Source organism: Euprymna scolopes, chromosome 1 (genome assembly GCF_053919585.1).
Source record: "Euprymna scolopes isolate OS-2025 chromosome 1, ASM5391958v1, whole genome shotgun sequence".
Lineage (NCBI taxonomy): Eukaryota > Metazoa > Mollusca > Cephalopoda > Sepiida > Sepiolidae > Euprymna > Euprymna scolopes.
The window spans coordinates 176,555,565-176,571,975 of NC_136482.1; the positions used below are offsets into that span (position 1 = coordinate 176,555,565).

At 31.8% G+C, this 16,411-nt stretch overlaps 1 protein-coding gene across 1 annotated transcript in view; it reads right to left on the reverse strand.

Moving 5' to 3' along the window:
• Positions 1 to 16,411, reverse strand: part of LOC145277736 (putative E3 ubiquitin-protein ligase HECTD4) — a 286,999-nt gene that overhangs the window by 223,387 nt on the left and 47,201 nt on the right. The window contains exons 3-5 of the mRNA XM_080129447.1: positions 5,837 to 5,945; positions 3,265 to 3,409; positions 1,582 to 1,749 (exon numbers count right to left, since the gene is read on the reverse strand). Coding sequence (XP_079985573.1) covers positions 1,582 to 1,749; positions 3,265 to 3,409; positions 5,837 to 5,945 — 422 coding nt within the window. The remainder of the gene's footprint in view (positions 1 to 1,581; positions 1,750 to 3,264; positions 3,410 to 5,836; positions 5,946 to 16,411) is intronic.

The window sequence follows — 16,411 nt, forward strand, 5'->3', positions numbered from 1 at the left end:
TGCTTTCTTTTTTTTTTTTTATAATATATCTCGCAGGGGATGCTTGGCATTGCCCGGTCGTAAAATATGCTTAAATGCATTTTAATTTATGCAGATTTCATATTTATTATTATAGAGGTAATTCTCTATCGATTATTTAATATTATACTGTACCTAATATTTAGTTCTGATTTCAAAAGTAAAGAAAAATATAACTTGGGTGCAATCAGCTAGAATTGAAACCGAAACCAAAATTTATAGCCCTCCAGCCTGAGACTTTACCGAATCAGCCATTGATAAGAAATAGCTAAAAATAAGCTAAGATTAACGTACAAATGTATATATACTTGCACATATGTAGAAGAGCAGTTTAAGTCTACTTACACTTGCCAAGTTCTCATTTCTTTCAATTTTGACCCCTAAGCAACTATTTTAACTGGATAAAGACCCATAAAAGAAACGGTCCACAAAAATGCAATTACTTGAGCTGTCTTGAACCACTCTGCAACCTTCCATCTTGGAAGAAATAGAGTTTGAAAATAATGGAGAAAGATAGATATAACAAGTTTTAGAAATGAGATTTAAGATTATTATTAGATAATTAGGTCAAATATAAATCCCAGTGCCTTGCAGAGTGAGTTCATATTTAATAGAACACACTTGGACCCCCCCTTTTTTTTTCTTTTTTTTTACACGGTAATTAATTAGGAGTAAAGGGGTCAGAACGTAGTAACTTCAAAGTAATCAAACATACTATTATGGTAAAAAGTGAATGAAATTAGATTTCACAACTGAAGTTGTGATTTAGTTTGGTTGTTTTATGGCATATCAACCCTTTTTGAGTTATTAGATGTCAAACCCAGTCATTTTGGTCAAAGTTTTTATGCTTTCAGTTCTTTATATCTTCAAATATTTATTCATGGTGTTTAGTTTAATTGTTTTGTAGAAAAACATTACTGTTCTTGACTTTGCAGAACATGATTGAGCTTTCAAAGGGAAAGAAAAAAAAACAATAACATCGATTTTTAGTGCATTTTAAGTCAGAAAGCAGGTACCATCAGACAATCTGATTTATCAAAGTTGTGGGTCTGGTATTATTATAATTTTGTAGAGGCAAGCTTTCATTATAAGGTCTTGAATTGACTAAAATTTGCTTGAATTCATTTTACCTCATTAAAATCCTAAAGAAAAAAAATCGAGTCGTTAGAAGTTGCGTCAACCACACCCTCCCCCTAAAAAGATTGTAAAAAGTCATGTTCAAAATTATATTAAAGTCAATGAAAACTGTAATGCAATCTCAAAAGCTATGTGAAAGCTAACAGCTCAGATTATTTAATTTTCTTGGAGTAAAAAAAAAAACACACACACCTTTTAACATTTTGAGAACAGTTTAACTATATTTTAAATCACATTAAAATTTGCAGAAAAAAATGTAAGAGGAAGAATTTATTCCCTCAGATATTTATTAATAAGGAAAAAAATCCTTTCAAATTTCAAGTTTGTAGGTCTAATAGTCTTAAAGTAGAGAGCAGACAGATATTAGTATATATATATATATATATATATATATATATATATATATATATATATATGGATACTTACATTGTACTTAAAGACTTCAAGAAAAACCATCTGTCCTTTGAATACTTTATCATTCAAATTGGCTTGACACCAGATCCAATAAAAATATATACCATCACTGCAAAAAGCTATTGTTGTTTTGATCCCAGCAAAAGGGTAATCTTCAGGTTGAAAAACACATTTAAGAGGCTAAAAAAATAAAAGAAAACAGAATCAATATTTGAGGAGTATCCACTTGGCTTCACAGAATTTGAATTAAAAAATCTTTTTATTAAAACAGGTGGTAAATTAGAAAAAAAAAATCAGATTTAAAAAGCCAGCTTTGTACAAACAAAATAAATTTGTTTTCACATTAAAATCATTCAAATAGTATGTTTGTTTGGTTTTGGGGTTTTTTCTGAGCATTTCAATCATCACTTAAGACTGCAAAAAACATTTCAAGATTTTTGCAAAACATTCTGATAGTTATTTCATTAAAAAAGTTGTCCTTGTTATTAAGGAGTAATTTGGGTGCTCATTTAGAATTACATTAAAATTATATATATATATATATATATATATATATATATATATAAATAAAAGTCTTTATGATGTACATACTCATCACAGAACAAAGATGTCATATTCTAAAAATTATGTAAATTAATCACATAGTTTTTTGTTTTTATTAAGAAAATCAAATTTTATGACTAAGCAAGATGTAGTGATTTTTTGTCAGCCATGTTTTTGATCCAGCAAAAATAAGGGGTGGGGGAGACCACTTAATTCAAAATATTTTCGATTAGAACATCTTCATTTCATGACAAGTACATGCATAGAAAATTTTCTGTATTTTGTAATTTTAAATAAGCATTGTAATTTGTTTTTAATTTTAAATTAGATAAAAAAAATTGTTATAAAATATATATATTGTTTAACTCATGAACATTATGACAATTTCAATATTTTTAATTTATATATCACACAAAGTAATGATGGATAGAAGTTAAACCTGGTCAGCAAATGCATTACATGTAGAGATATTATATGATGGATGTGTAATGCAAATCTTAAAGGCAGGATTATATCCAATGACCTCAGAGGAAAATGTGTGCAGAACAAGGAGCTTTTTTGATTTAATGATATTAAAAATGGATCCATCTTCGTGGCTTCTTGATTAAATTTAACTTTTAAAATTTTATTTAAAAAAAGAAATAATTTAGTGAAAGTAATCCCTCCCCACAAAAAAAAAAAAAAAAGACTTTTTGGCAAGTTAGTTGTTAAATTTGTTTAATTAGCTTTTTATGATTTTAAATGAAAGTAACTTTTACAAAATTAAAACTTTTATAATAAAATTTAGTGATATTCCATCATGAATAGTTGAAGTTTTTACCAGAAGCATTTTGTGAAAATAAAGTAGACATAATTCTTACTTAACCTTTATTACCATTAAAAAAATGTAAATAATTAGAAATGGAAAATAAAAAGTATGCATATTTCTTTAAAATAAATTGAAACAATGAGTGAATATATTTTCTGATTAAAAATAAAGTAAAAAAAAATGTTAAAATTATGCAAATATATGAAACCTTGTGAAATCTATTTTTACATCCACGAGCAAACAAGTCTAAGCAAACAAGTAAGATATATGAATTACATTGTAAAGAGAGAAAAGAAAAAAAACTAAACGTTTACAAATTCACTTAATTAACATTTTTAACAAACCTGTAATGTGTGAGGATCAATTTGTAGGGCAAAAGCTGTAGTTTCAGAATCATTATCGAACAAATGAGGGCGATACAATAGGACACCATCAGCCCAAGAAATTTTGCCAGGACCACATTCAAGATTACGGCAATAGACATAACCTCTGCAGGAAAAAGAAAAAATATTTTACAAAAGAAAAAGAAAAAAGAAAAAATGGTACATTTCTGCATACACTGAATTTTATGGCATGTCAATTGTTATTTTGAAAACAGATATGTATAATTTTTTTTAAGTGTATATCTTACAAATAAATTGTCTAAAAATGGTTATTTCCATTTGACCCATATGGGCACATACCTTTTTAACCTGATATGCATTTACTCAGACCAAACACACGCACACAATTTCAATTACACACCGGTTACCTGCCCTTGTCATAATTCCTGTTTGTCTAACAGGTGGTGTTCTCTACTTCCTGTTCTGCTTTTTTCTACAGCTCTTCCTCTTTTATTCGAATCTTCGATGTGACAACACGTTCTTGCTTGTCCATTTGTCCATGTGAGGGACACGCTTTTAACACAAGTCTCAACAAATGTGTAATCCTTTCAATGGATAATTAACTCCATGCATTATATATATATTCTCTTTTCATCCTCATATAGTTAAATTCTGTTTTAAAATTGAAGACTTTTGTGAAATCGGCTTATGCAAATGCTAAGTCTATTTCTATTTAACAATTTTAGTAAAGGCTTTTTTTTTTCTTCATCCTTATATAAATGAATTCTCTTTTGTCATTATAAACATTTTAGAAGTCAGATTATGTAGGTGCTTAGTCTGCGATAGGTTAAAGTTAATTTTTTTTTTCTTCCGGGAATTTAAATTGCCTTCTTTATTTTTATTTTTGCATTTTTTTTATTCAAAGCTTCTTTAGACTATATATATATATATATATATATATATATATATATTCATATATATGCGTGTACTCAAAACGCTCTCTTAATGTTCTCACCTTCTATAGTTAAATAAAACATCTTTTATATATACATGTAACTCGATTTTTAATGTTATCCTTTTAAATGTCTTCTTAATGGTACTCATAAAGCATGCTCTTGATTGTTGATTGTTTTATTACGCTGCCCCAACTACAAACGATGACCTTCGACGTTCAAGTAATAAAACACGCAGCCTACAACTTAGTAAACACTGATCTCTATAATCCATAACAAATGGAGCCCGTAACATCAGTAGATGGGATCCTTGGAGTCCAAGTGGACATAGAAATAGTGCGTATCATTATTGCATTAAGATTAAACCCTTAACCGCCAGAAGAATATAACTTACACTTCTGAAGATCGAAAGTTCAATCCTTAGTGCGAGCAACACTCAAAATACAATCATGAATTACAAAGAACTTCTTACGAATCATGAGTAACAGAATGAGTTCCATTCGAAATTTTATGCATATTCCTAAATTCGACAGGTAGATTTCAGAGTTTAACAAAATACACCTAAAGAAGGTCGGAGGTTATATAAGCTAAAACCTTGCCTTTGGAATTCCCTCCTTGCTCTCTGACTGTACCAAACATGCAAAAATTTAAATGTAATGTGAACAAACACCTTGCTGCAAAACTACCCCCTGAAGATGCACTTATTAATCCCTATCCACAGTAGCCCCATAACTGGCAATATAAGATGAAAAAATAAAACAATAGCATAGAGTGAAAAAAGATTTGCATATAGATCGTTTCAATTAAATGAACTGTTTTTCAAACATAACTCAATTCCCAAACTAAGGAACATTTTAGCATGTATTTTGTGTGGTTAAAATATATAGAAAAGAAGCATTAGGGAAACAGATTAGAACACATTACCCGAAAGTACTTCCTTTAAACTCCTCAGCCTAACGTTTACAGGGAACATGAACTGGAATAGATATATTGAGAGCATTGCCAAGGCTGCTGTGAAGAAGGTGGGCTCTCTCTACCATGCTAGAAAACTACTTATGCCTGAAAGTATTATGTACCTAAGGCCACCATTCGCCCATGTATGGAGTACTGTTGTCACATTTGGACTGGTGCATCTACTACTTGTCTCTCACTCCTTGACAAGGTTCAAAAGAGAGTCACCAACCTGATAGATCCTGAACTGTGATCTAGGCTTTAGCCTCTGTCCCATCAACGAAATGTTGCATCCCTCTGCCTGTTCTACAAGTATTTCAATGGTGAATTCTCTGACGAACTACAAGCACTTGTACCCCCTCAACATGAATACCCCCGACAAGCAGCTAAATCCCACCCCTTCACTGTAGAGATCCCTAGGTGTAAGAAAGCCTTCAATAGTTTCTTCCTCAGACCTGCTAGACTTTGGAACTTCCTTCAGAGATTCTACTTTCCCAACTGTACTGACATGCAGAAGTTCAAATGTAATGTGAACAGGCATATTGCTACTCATCTCCCTTCATAATACTCCTGCAACAACTTATGTTCCCAATAGTAGCCCCCTTGTTTGGAGTGAAAATTAAAAAAAAAAAAAAAAAAAAAAAAAAAACAGACGTTGATCAACTAAGCTTTAGCATAATAATAGATACCTCAGCGAACCATGTAATCCAGTGCCAAGCTTAGCAAGGCCTTTTCCAGAAGCATTTGTTACATACAAATAAACTCCATCACAAGCAATGCTACGTCCATAGTCCTCATCTGAAAATAAAATAAAGCAAATAGATTTGTAAATCAAAGCTCATTTTCGCAGATTTATTTATTTACTAGCGGGGGGTACCCGGCATTGCCCGGGTGCTTGTAAGTGTGTGTGTGTTTTTTTTTAGGGGGGGGGTAAAGAAGAACAAAAACGAAACTTAACCCTGTTTAAATAACAAAAAAAACAAAAAAACAGCGATTTCAAAAATGGAAAAAAAAATGAGGGAGGGGGCTTGGTTACAGGTCAGCTCGAACCTGGAACCTTAAGGCCCATAGGCTAAGCCTGAACACCTGCACTACAGCGACAGTCAATGTAAGAGTGATTAAAAAGTTAATGTCAAACATCACGCTATTCCCCAGTTTTTAATGAGATCAAATCGTTTTATTGCAGAATAGTTGACGGTGACATTTACATCCGGTTCGAATCCGATTTCACTGTTTTTATACTGAAAAGTGAAAGTAACATGCGGCGATCCGAATATGTGGAATATTTCTTTTGAAAGTCGGGCAAATTAAATAGACAGACGACCCCTGTTGTTAACTCGTAGATATTTTTATTTAGATGTGATATAAAAAGTTTTAAAAAGAAGTGAGTCGACCGATCGCTTCTCAGAAAAATGCCTTTCTCGGACATACACAAAAAGCGAACATACATACATACACACATTTTCGCTTTTATATATATAGATTTATTTTTTTTGGTAAATCAGGAATGGAAAATAAAAAACTACCATAACAGATGTTTCACATTTCTCAGTAAAACTAATAAACTTAGACAGGAATTTAAATTATAATAAATTTTTAGAATTGGGTGGTATGGAGATTTTGGTTTGATATAGGTTTTTTTTTACCCTTTCCCAGTTTGTTTTTTATTTTGGACTTTATTTAATATATTTTTTCTTTTTAGTGTGGCGATATTGTGAATCCCAGGTGAAGTCGATTAACCTTAGTGATGGATTCTCACAAATTTTCTCTCGAATTTTCCCAGCGTTGACTTGAAAAGATTAGCTGGTAAAATAAAAATTTAAAAAATTGGGGATCACAAGGTCAACTAAGGTGTTTATGACGAGTTACTGACAAATTCTCAGTGGAAACATCGACTGCTAGAAAGAAAAGGGAGGGGAGAAACAAAAAGAAAGGAAATTAATTTACCATTTTCTCTGTTTCAAAGAGGGGAAACAAAGAGAAGAAAGGAAAGTTACTAAATTAGATATATTAGTTTCAACAAGAGAAGGGAGTGAATAATGGCTCAATAAAAACCAAGGGTTTCAGACACTGCCCTAGAAATCCATGTTGGTGTCAGATGAATGTTATCTGAACCTATGGCTAGAAATTGCCAACTCAACTAGATGAACCTATTAAAAGTGTTAAATTGAAAACAGAGACTCTAGCCAACCAAAATATATTTCTTAAATCAGACGTTCCAGAGAGCAAAAGTACTGCTTTAGTACCTCTGAAAACCTGTTGATAGGAAAATGGTGTTGCCAAATGAACTTAAGATCCGCATATTTTTGTGCACCTCTGAGCTAAATGCGTAGTTTCAGCATCCAATGGATGTCTGGATACATTGAAGAGTCAGAGACTAGATGATGTTAAATTTGTAATCCCACAGTTAAGGATCACATTTAACTTGACAATAGTCTATGGGAGGTAAGGATTACACAAAGGAAACTATTTATTTTCATGTGTGGTAATGAGCTATTTCATGTCTCATTGAATTTATCGAGTTAACTGTTGAAATGCAACCCTCTGTGATTCATTCATTTCATTTTTGATGATTAACTTAAATCATGGCATGATGGCAGATTTCATGAAGAATAACAGGCAATTGTGCAGTATAGTCAACAATTTTAAAAAAAAAAGGTGAAAAAAAATTTACAAGAAGCAACTTTTACCAAATGTAAGAAAATTTAATAGCTTTTCAGTTTTGAAACTTTTTAAGAGTTTTTTTTTTTTCTTATTTTGTATCACAATCTACAAAGCTTTGAAAAACAATGTCGGCTACTAGAGATTGGTTGGTTTGGTATTGTGCAAAGCATTTTGAAAAAAAAAAAAAAAAAAAAAAAACTTAAAAACAGTTTCAATAAGTTAAAAATGTCTTTAAAATTTTCTTAGTATACAGTTTGCTATTTCGCTTCTATAGTTTAATATTTGGGAGCGGGGTGGTGGTGGTGGTGGGGGGGTCTAAGGCTTAGAATTTCAAATTTTATTTGAATAAAAACAGCACTAGTTACACATTAGTAGGAACTCAAAAAAGTGAACATCAACTAATAGTCGAGTGGAAAATAGTATAACAGACCAGTACATGTAGAAATTTAGATAACCCGTGTAAATTATGTCTGAATGAAAAATTTACTTATATATACATATATATAAACCCAAAACTAAAAGAAATATTTCTTGTAAAAATTTATCACCATCATTTAAAACATATGGCTTAATTAAAAAAGAAAAAAAATTTCCGATAAACAATTGAGAAACAATTTGAGACAAATTTACTTTGTTAGTATTCTATTTTTCTGATCAAGATGGACACACATTAGTAAATCTTATATGTAAACGGCTATATGCCTGTGTGTCTCCATATTTTCAAACTCTCCTCTAAAACTAAAAGTTGCAGAGGGATATCAAATGATTGGATTTTTTACAGGCCATTCTTTAATGTGTCTTTAGCCAGTTAAAATTGTTTTTAAGGGGTCAAAAACGGGTCATAATTGAAAAAAAATCTTTAAATATTTTGTACATTTATCTTAATTTATTTTTAATCGTTTTATATGTGGGTCATGTTCAGACAGTGATAACGTCACCAGTTTTGGTTTTGATTCTTGCTGATGACACCCAAACACTTTTTTTTCTTTTTTTTTTTTACTTTTGAAAGCACGACTATAATAATATATACAAAATCTGGGCAAATTAAAATATCATATTTAAGCATAATTTATGCCCAGGCAAAGCCCCCCCCCCCTGCTAATAAATATATGTTAGTCTAAAGTAACAAAGATAAAGTCCTACAGAATTTAAAACTCCCTTTAGATTTGGAAAGCACTTTACCATTGGAAAACGTTTAACACTGAACTTTGAATTATGGAACTAGCATTTCAGCGTGGCATTGCCCGGGTGTTTAGAGGTGTATGTTAAGCAAAAAAAAAAAAAAAAAAAAAAAAAAAGAAAAACGCGGTCGATTTTTTTAACTTTGACCCCTATTATGACCCCTTAACATTTATTGTTTTGGGCTCAAATCAAGTTAAGTTAGATCCATGTCCAAGGAACCTATATCTAAAATTTCAAGTGTTTAGACCGAAAATTGGCGGAGGAGTTTGGTAGAGTTCTCAAAGGTCAAATCGTTGAAGCTTGACCCCTAAACAGACAAATTTCTGGCCGAAAACGTATTAAAAAGATTTTCCCAAATCTCAGTACCCTGTACATCAAATTTCGAGTCTGTAGACTGAAAATTGACGGTTATTGCGTAGGGAAATGTACACACACACATTCACTTATATATATAGATATATATCTGCAATTATATAAATGCAACTTTGTGTGTGTGTGTGTGAGTTCATTCCTCATAGACTTTGAAATGGCTGAACAGATTTTCTTTAATATTTACAGAACTTTAGTGTATAAGCTGGGAGTGATCTTAGTTAAGTTTTGTCTCAGAATACCTCCAATAATTACCGATAATCGAAACCGTTATTTTAATTTATCTATCATCGGTAAAGCCATTTTTTTCATGTTGTTACTTCGTAATAATGATACAACGGGCTGTGAAAATTCTACTGTGGGTAAGTTGATAGAGTTTGTTTTTTTGCATGACGTAGTCTGTAGGTTCAAACCCTGTGCATAAATTTCTTAATGTTTTTTTTTTTGTTAACTGGAGAGAAGTTTATATAAAATAATTTTATAAAAGAAACAGTAGGTTCTCTAGAGTGCAATGTAGTATAACATATTTTGGACTCAGTTACTGCATGGAGGCACGTGAAACTTCATTCCGAGCGATTTCACGGATTTCGATGAGAATAAAAATATAGGAGTGTGAAATATTTGTTGATCATCTGAACATCATTCAATCCAGGGCAACGTCGGGTCTCCCTGCTAGTTGAACAATAAATTTAAATTCATTTTGTTGGATTCGATTAAACTTTACTTTGCTATGTTTTCTATCAGTGATATATATGACAACAAGAATATGAAATGAAGTCACAAAACTATATATTGGTAGATATAAAACGGATCATTTATTGAATAATGGAATACAAGCAAAATTTGGGGGATAGAAGGGACTCTTTATGCCAGGGCATTTCGAAGCCTAATGCTTCTCATCAGAAGAGTAGAGAAGGTTCTAGGTAGCATGGGGAAGATGCAGTGTCTAGCGTAAGGTTCATTAGGGATGAAAAAGATTAAGAGGAATTATAGAATGTTGGGGGAAGCTTAATCTTTTTTGTCCCTAATGAACCCTACACTAGACACCGCATCTTCCCCATGTTACCTAGCACCGTCTCTACTCTTCTGATGAGAAGCATTAGGTTTCGAAATACCCTGGCATAAAGAGTCCCTTCTATCCCCCAAATTTTGCTTGTATTCCATTATTCAATAAATGATCCATTCTATATCTACCAATATATAGTTTTGTGACTTCATTTCATACTCTTGTTGTCCTATTGTATACGCTCCAATAATAATTGTTGAGCTTGGCATTATCCAGATAAGTCTGCTCTTGTGGAACTGAACTCTTTTCCTCTTACGCATTAAGCTATATATATATATATATCTACTATCTGTAAACTATTAAAAGCAGGATTTTCAAGTCTTACTAAACTATGCATCTTCAAATAAAGTAATATACCTTGAAAAAAAAAAATTTCCCCTATAATTTATGCATAATGTAGACATATTTCATTTTATGGTCCTTTGTTATTAGAGTGAAATTCCAAAATAGAAATATTGAATTTCAAGTAAAACCAATGGTATCTATTTAATTGTCATGTCACCATAATGAACACCTCCAAAAATTACGAAAAACGATAAGGTAGGAAATTAATTATTAATGAAAATAGTTTTCAAAGACAATTAGCGAAAATTAAGTCTGTAACAAAAGGGAGATAAATATTTTCTGAAAACTGAAAATCTTAAAGCAATTAATTTAGCAAAACTCAATTTACCCCAAGAACTATTTTCATTAATAGTTATTTTTCTATCTTATCAGTTTTTTATTTTATAAATTTTGGATGTGTTTATTACTGCGACATGACAGTTAAGTAGATACCATTGGTTTTACTTGAAATTCAGTATTTCAATTTTAAATAACAATGAAGCCCCCTTTTTATAATTCAGTTTATTGTTTTTATTTCTCTTGAATAATATCTCGAGAATATTAGATTTTGAAGACATTTTTCTAAACAATTTTAACTCTTGTTTTTAGCTGTTATCAATAAAGATTTTTATTTTTAATATGAATGCAATTCTGAATGTTTATTTCATTAGAGATTTGCCTAAAGTCATAGAGCAGTTTCCCCATGATTGTCCATTTCTGTACACATCATCATATCATATAAATTGGAAGATTCTATCATTGGCATTGGTTTCTCCGATATTTCTTACTCATCTGATGTGTTATTCTAGATAATCCATGGTTGGAACAAATTATGTTCAAAGTAAATCTACCAGTGGGCAGTAAAAAAGTTGGTTTCAAATTAAACTAAAAGGTATTTTAGTATTATTTTCCAAATAATTCATAACAAAAATAAAAAAAAACAAAAATGAGAAAAAAAAACAAACAATTATTAATTTTTCAAAAACCCTAATGCTTAACTGAAATTAAGACGTTTTGTAATGAGAGTATTAAAAAATAAAACAATTTTAATTAAAAAGATTCTTTAAATATATGGTCAACAGAAACATAGGTATAGTATCCTTTGATTAGAGTTCAACCATTATTATAAAATCTAGGAGATGTATCCAACATTGTATGGTTCCCTCCCCCACACTAAACTTTCACAAAAAGCACTAGCTACAATCGCTACAACCAATTTCCCCTACTTTCTATTTGTGCCGAAATCAAAATGCAAATTCTATGAACAAAGCTTCTTACCTAGGACTGCCCGTCTGTGAAACTCTATTCAGTTGGCATGCTTGCCAACTGACTACAACATGATCATCTTGAAGTCCAATGTAAATAAGTTTTTTGATGTCCCACTTGCAAAAATAATCAAATTCTATCCAACTTCCACCACTAACAATCCACTAAACTATTGTCCCAGTGATCACCGTACACTCATTAACCCTTATCCTCTAATGGCCTTCTGGCCTTGATAAGTGATAAATTTATTTTTAATTTAAAAAATTAAATGAATAAATAAAAATATGCACTGAGAAGTTCTTAGCCATGTTCATGGCTTCCCCAATCAGGAGTAGAGATAGTTGTTATAAGGTGTCACTCTGTAAATGACCTTGTGTCGCATCTTGTCTTTGTTGGAAAGTGAGTAAATGTCCACTCAATAGAATTAGATATATCTTATATATCTAGGGCTTTACTGGGGCAACTAATTTTGGAGCTTTGGAGGAATCCCCATCCCAAGAATGGTGTCCTCCTTCCCACTTTTTTTTTTTTAGCTACTTTAACTCACACTTTTTAAAAACCTGTTTACATTAAACACATTTTACCAATAGTATTTTCAGCATTAAGTTACAAATATCATGGTTTCCAAATTATTAATAATCACAAAAACAAACAATAAATCTTTAAGTTGTAGCAAGAATTAAATGGAGGAGGTTAAAACAATTTATGAAATTTAATAATCTACTAAAAGAAAATCTACTAGTAAAGAAAAAAAATTCCACTTTTACTTAATTTATTGTTACAAAACAAATATGCATACGACATCAATACTATACACACACACACACACTTTAGACATAATATGATTGTAATTTTTTGTTCAGACATAATAGAAAATACATAGACCAAAATGGCAATATTAAAGAATTCAATGACTTTCAACTCTTTATCTGTGTCAAAATCAAAATGTAAATTCCATGAACAAAGCTTCTTTTTTAGAAGTGCACGCCTATGGAACTCTCTTCCTTTTGCCTGTTTCCCACCTGACTACAACTTGGATGTCTTCAAGTCCAACATAAACAAATTCCTGATGAACTGCCCCGTTAAGTAAGACACTTTATCAAATCAACAATACTAAGGATTACTAAGATACTATCCCATTGATTACTGTACACGCAATAACCCTTATCCCCGAGTGGCTACAGGCCTTGATAAGTGGTGACTATCATGTCAAAAAAAAAAAAAATTAAATATTCATTTACCGATGTAGTGTATAGAAGAATCAAGATGGTATGGTATATTTTACTATTATTTATTTTTTTTTTTTTTATTAAATTTCCGAGGTATAATTTTTTTTCACATAAATTTTTTTCCGGGTGAAAACACTCTCCAGATCGAGTGAAGATTTCTTTTTGAAAAGGAGGTATACCTCATAAATGTAAAAAAAATATAGATGACACCATACTTTGTATTATTTGGATTATTCGGATTGTTTTCATCTTGAGACTTATTTTCACAATATTTCAGCAGATGTAATCTGATCTTTTTCAAATGTTTCTTGTCAAATCAAAAATCTGCGCAGAATATCGAATGGAACTCTTTATTACGAGTAGCATTCTCTTATTCCATTAACGAGAATCAATGAGAAGACCTAAGTAATTCGCACTTGTGTTCTTAATATCGCATGCACTGAGGATTGACGCTTCAACCTCCAGAAGAAAGTCTTTTTTATTACATTTTCATCCCAAACAAGGCACAGTGCCACTTTGATGAAGGGGGCTACTATCAGGGACACAGGTTGCAGGGATACTATACAGGGACTTGAGCAGCAAGATATATGTTCACATTACACTTGAACTTCTGCATGTCAGTACAGTTGGGGAAGCAGGAACCCGGAAGGGAATTCTAAAGTCTAGCAGTTCTGAAGAAACTATTAGAGTAGACGGTTGTCTTACATGTAGGGATCTCTACTATATAGGGGTGAGACTTTGCTGCTTGTCGGATTTGTCAGGGATATTTACATTGAGGGGGTACAAGGGCTTGTAGTTCATCAGAGCATCCACCAATAAAATACTTGTAGAACAGGCAGAGGAATGCAACATTTCGTCAATAGGGCAGAGGTTGAAGCTTTTAGAACTGAATTTTACCTAGTACTTTCTCTCTTATTCTAAGGGTTGGCAACCTATGGCCCGCAGGCTGGATACGGCCCGTGAACCTGATTACCAATGACTTTTTAATATGAAAGACGAAGCTTTTGAATTTAACAAAAGACCTGCTGTTATCATCCTCTGATTCACCCAACTGAACTTGAATCCTACGATCGCAAAAACATGATTAAAACTAAACCACCTCAATTTCAGTGTAAAAAATAAAAAAAATGAACATAAAACAAAAACTATGAGCCAATTTGACCGACCAGTGACAGACATTAGGCAGAAAAAGACAACTTGGAAGTATTTTGATGTTTTTTGAGGAACAAAGGTTAATTTTTGTTTGGTGCTTTTTAATTTTAAATTTCCTTTAGTTTTTCCAATTTCTTAATGTTTATTTTAATTATGGTTTAAATATTTAGGTTGACAGTGATCTGCATATGTAATTTTCCTTGATTTTTCATTAAGGATCTTCGTTCAGCTCGCAACCCGTCATTATAAGGCGATCCAGCCTTCGGCGTTGAACGAGTTGTTAACTCCTGCATTATGCCGTAGGTCCTTGCAGATGAGATTCCCAGTTCAACAAGATAAAGCTAAAGGATGCTGGAGGTTGTATTGACTGAAACGTTGTGTGAATAACATTCAAGATGAGAACAGTAGTCTGAATAATCCAAATAATATGAATTATTAATCCTCAACTCAAAAATTCACAAACATAACATCCTGATTTGATATATCAGTAAACAAATATTGAATTTAAAATTATTGAATTCTTCAATATTGTCATTTGATCTATTTACTGTTGCCCTACATCAAACTTTTTAACCAAATTGCATTAACACCACCTTAAAAAAAAATTCAATGGCATACACTATGCACAATGCTTCAAGCAAACTATAACATCCTCCTAAACTACTTTAATATAAATTTTTAATGCAGAAAATGAAATAAAATCAAATTGATAACGAGCTTTTTTTTAAAATGAAAAAGATTTCAAGTACTAATTAAATATTTTTCTTAAAAATTTATAGCAAAATATTTTTCTTGATTGCAAATGTTAAAAACAGAAATTAAATATCTTCTTTAAAAGTTTAAAACTATCGTAGCAGACATTTACAAAGTAAAAAAAAAGGATTAAAAATTTGCTTGGTCTAAATGTAATAATAGTCTCCATGACTTAAAGATGTCTAACCACAAATCCTTAGAAATTGAGACATAATAAACATTTATTCAGCATGTTCTGTCTTTTGATAAAACAAATACGATTCAGAAAAAAATCAACAATAAAGATATTTCAATTTGAATTCAAAAGGACTTCATTCTCTGCTCTAGATAAAAGGAAAAGGAAAAAAAGAAAAAAAAACTTAAGTGGGTGAAAATGGGTGTGTTGTTGTGACTATTAAACACAAAATCTGGTTTGGGTAGGTTTTAAACTAGAATAATATGCTGCATAAAAAAAATAGGAATTTGATTTCCACTATTTCAATAGTGCTCAATACATCAGTAAATAATTGAATAAATAAAATACAGGGGAGGCGATTAAGGGTATCATTACTAGGGCTAGGACAACAGCATATTCTTTTCATTGTTTTGACTCTCGAGTGTATCCGTTGATATCTTATATGCTTTTATATAGAGTGATGTGGTTCTCGGTTGATTAACTGTGTCTAACTGTGTTGGATTTTTTTTTTTTTTTTTTTTTTTTTTACACAGAGATCACCACTTATCAAGGCCCAGAAGCCACTCAGGGATAAGGGTTATTGCAAGTACATTACGTTAGTGAGGAGATTTGATGAAGTGTTTACTTAAGGGGGCGGTTCATTAGGAATTTGTTAACATTAGACTTGAAGACATCCAAGTTGTAGTCCGGAGGGAAGCAGGCAGACGGAACAGAGTTCCACAGGCGTGCAGTTCTAAGAAAGAAGCTTTGTTCATGAAATCCGCGTTTTGATTTAGGCACAGATATAGAGTGGGGGAAATTTTTCACAGTGGATTCAGCTAGACGGGTGTTTTTCGTGAAAGATTGGCGAGGGGGGACCAGAGATTGGAGTTCAGACGAGCACCTGCCATGAAAATAACGATAAAACAAGGATAGGCTTGCAACGTCTCTTCTGTGGGAGAGGGGTTGCAGGGTAGAGAAAAGGGCATCCCTCACTAGACCACGAAGTCTATTTTGTACTCTGTCAAGGCAGGATAGGCTGTTTTTAGCAGCTCCTGCCCAGATATGGCAACAGTATTCCATCCTTGGACGTACTTGGCTTTTA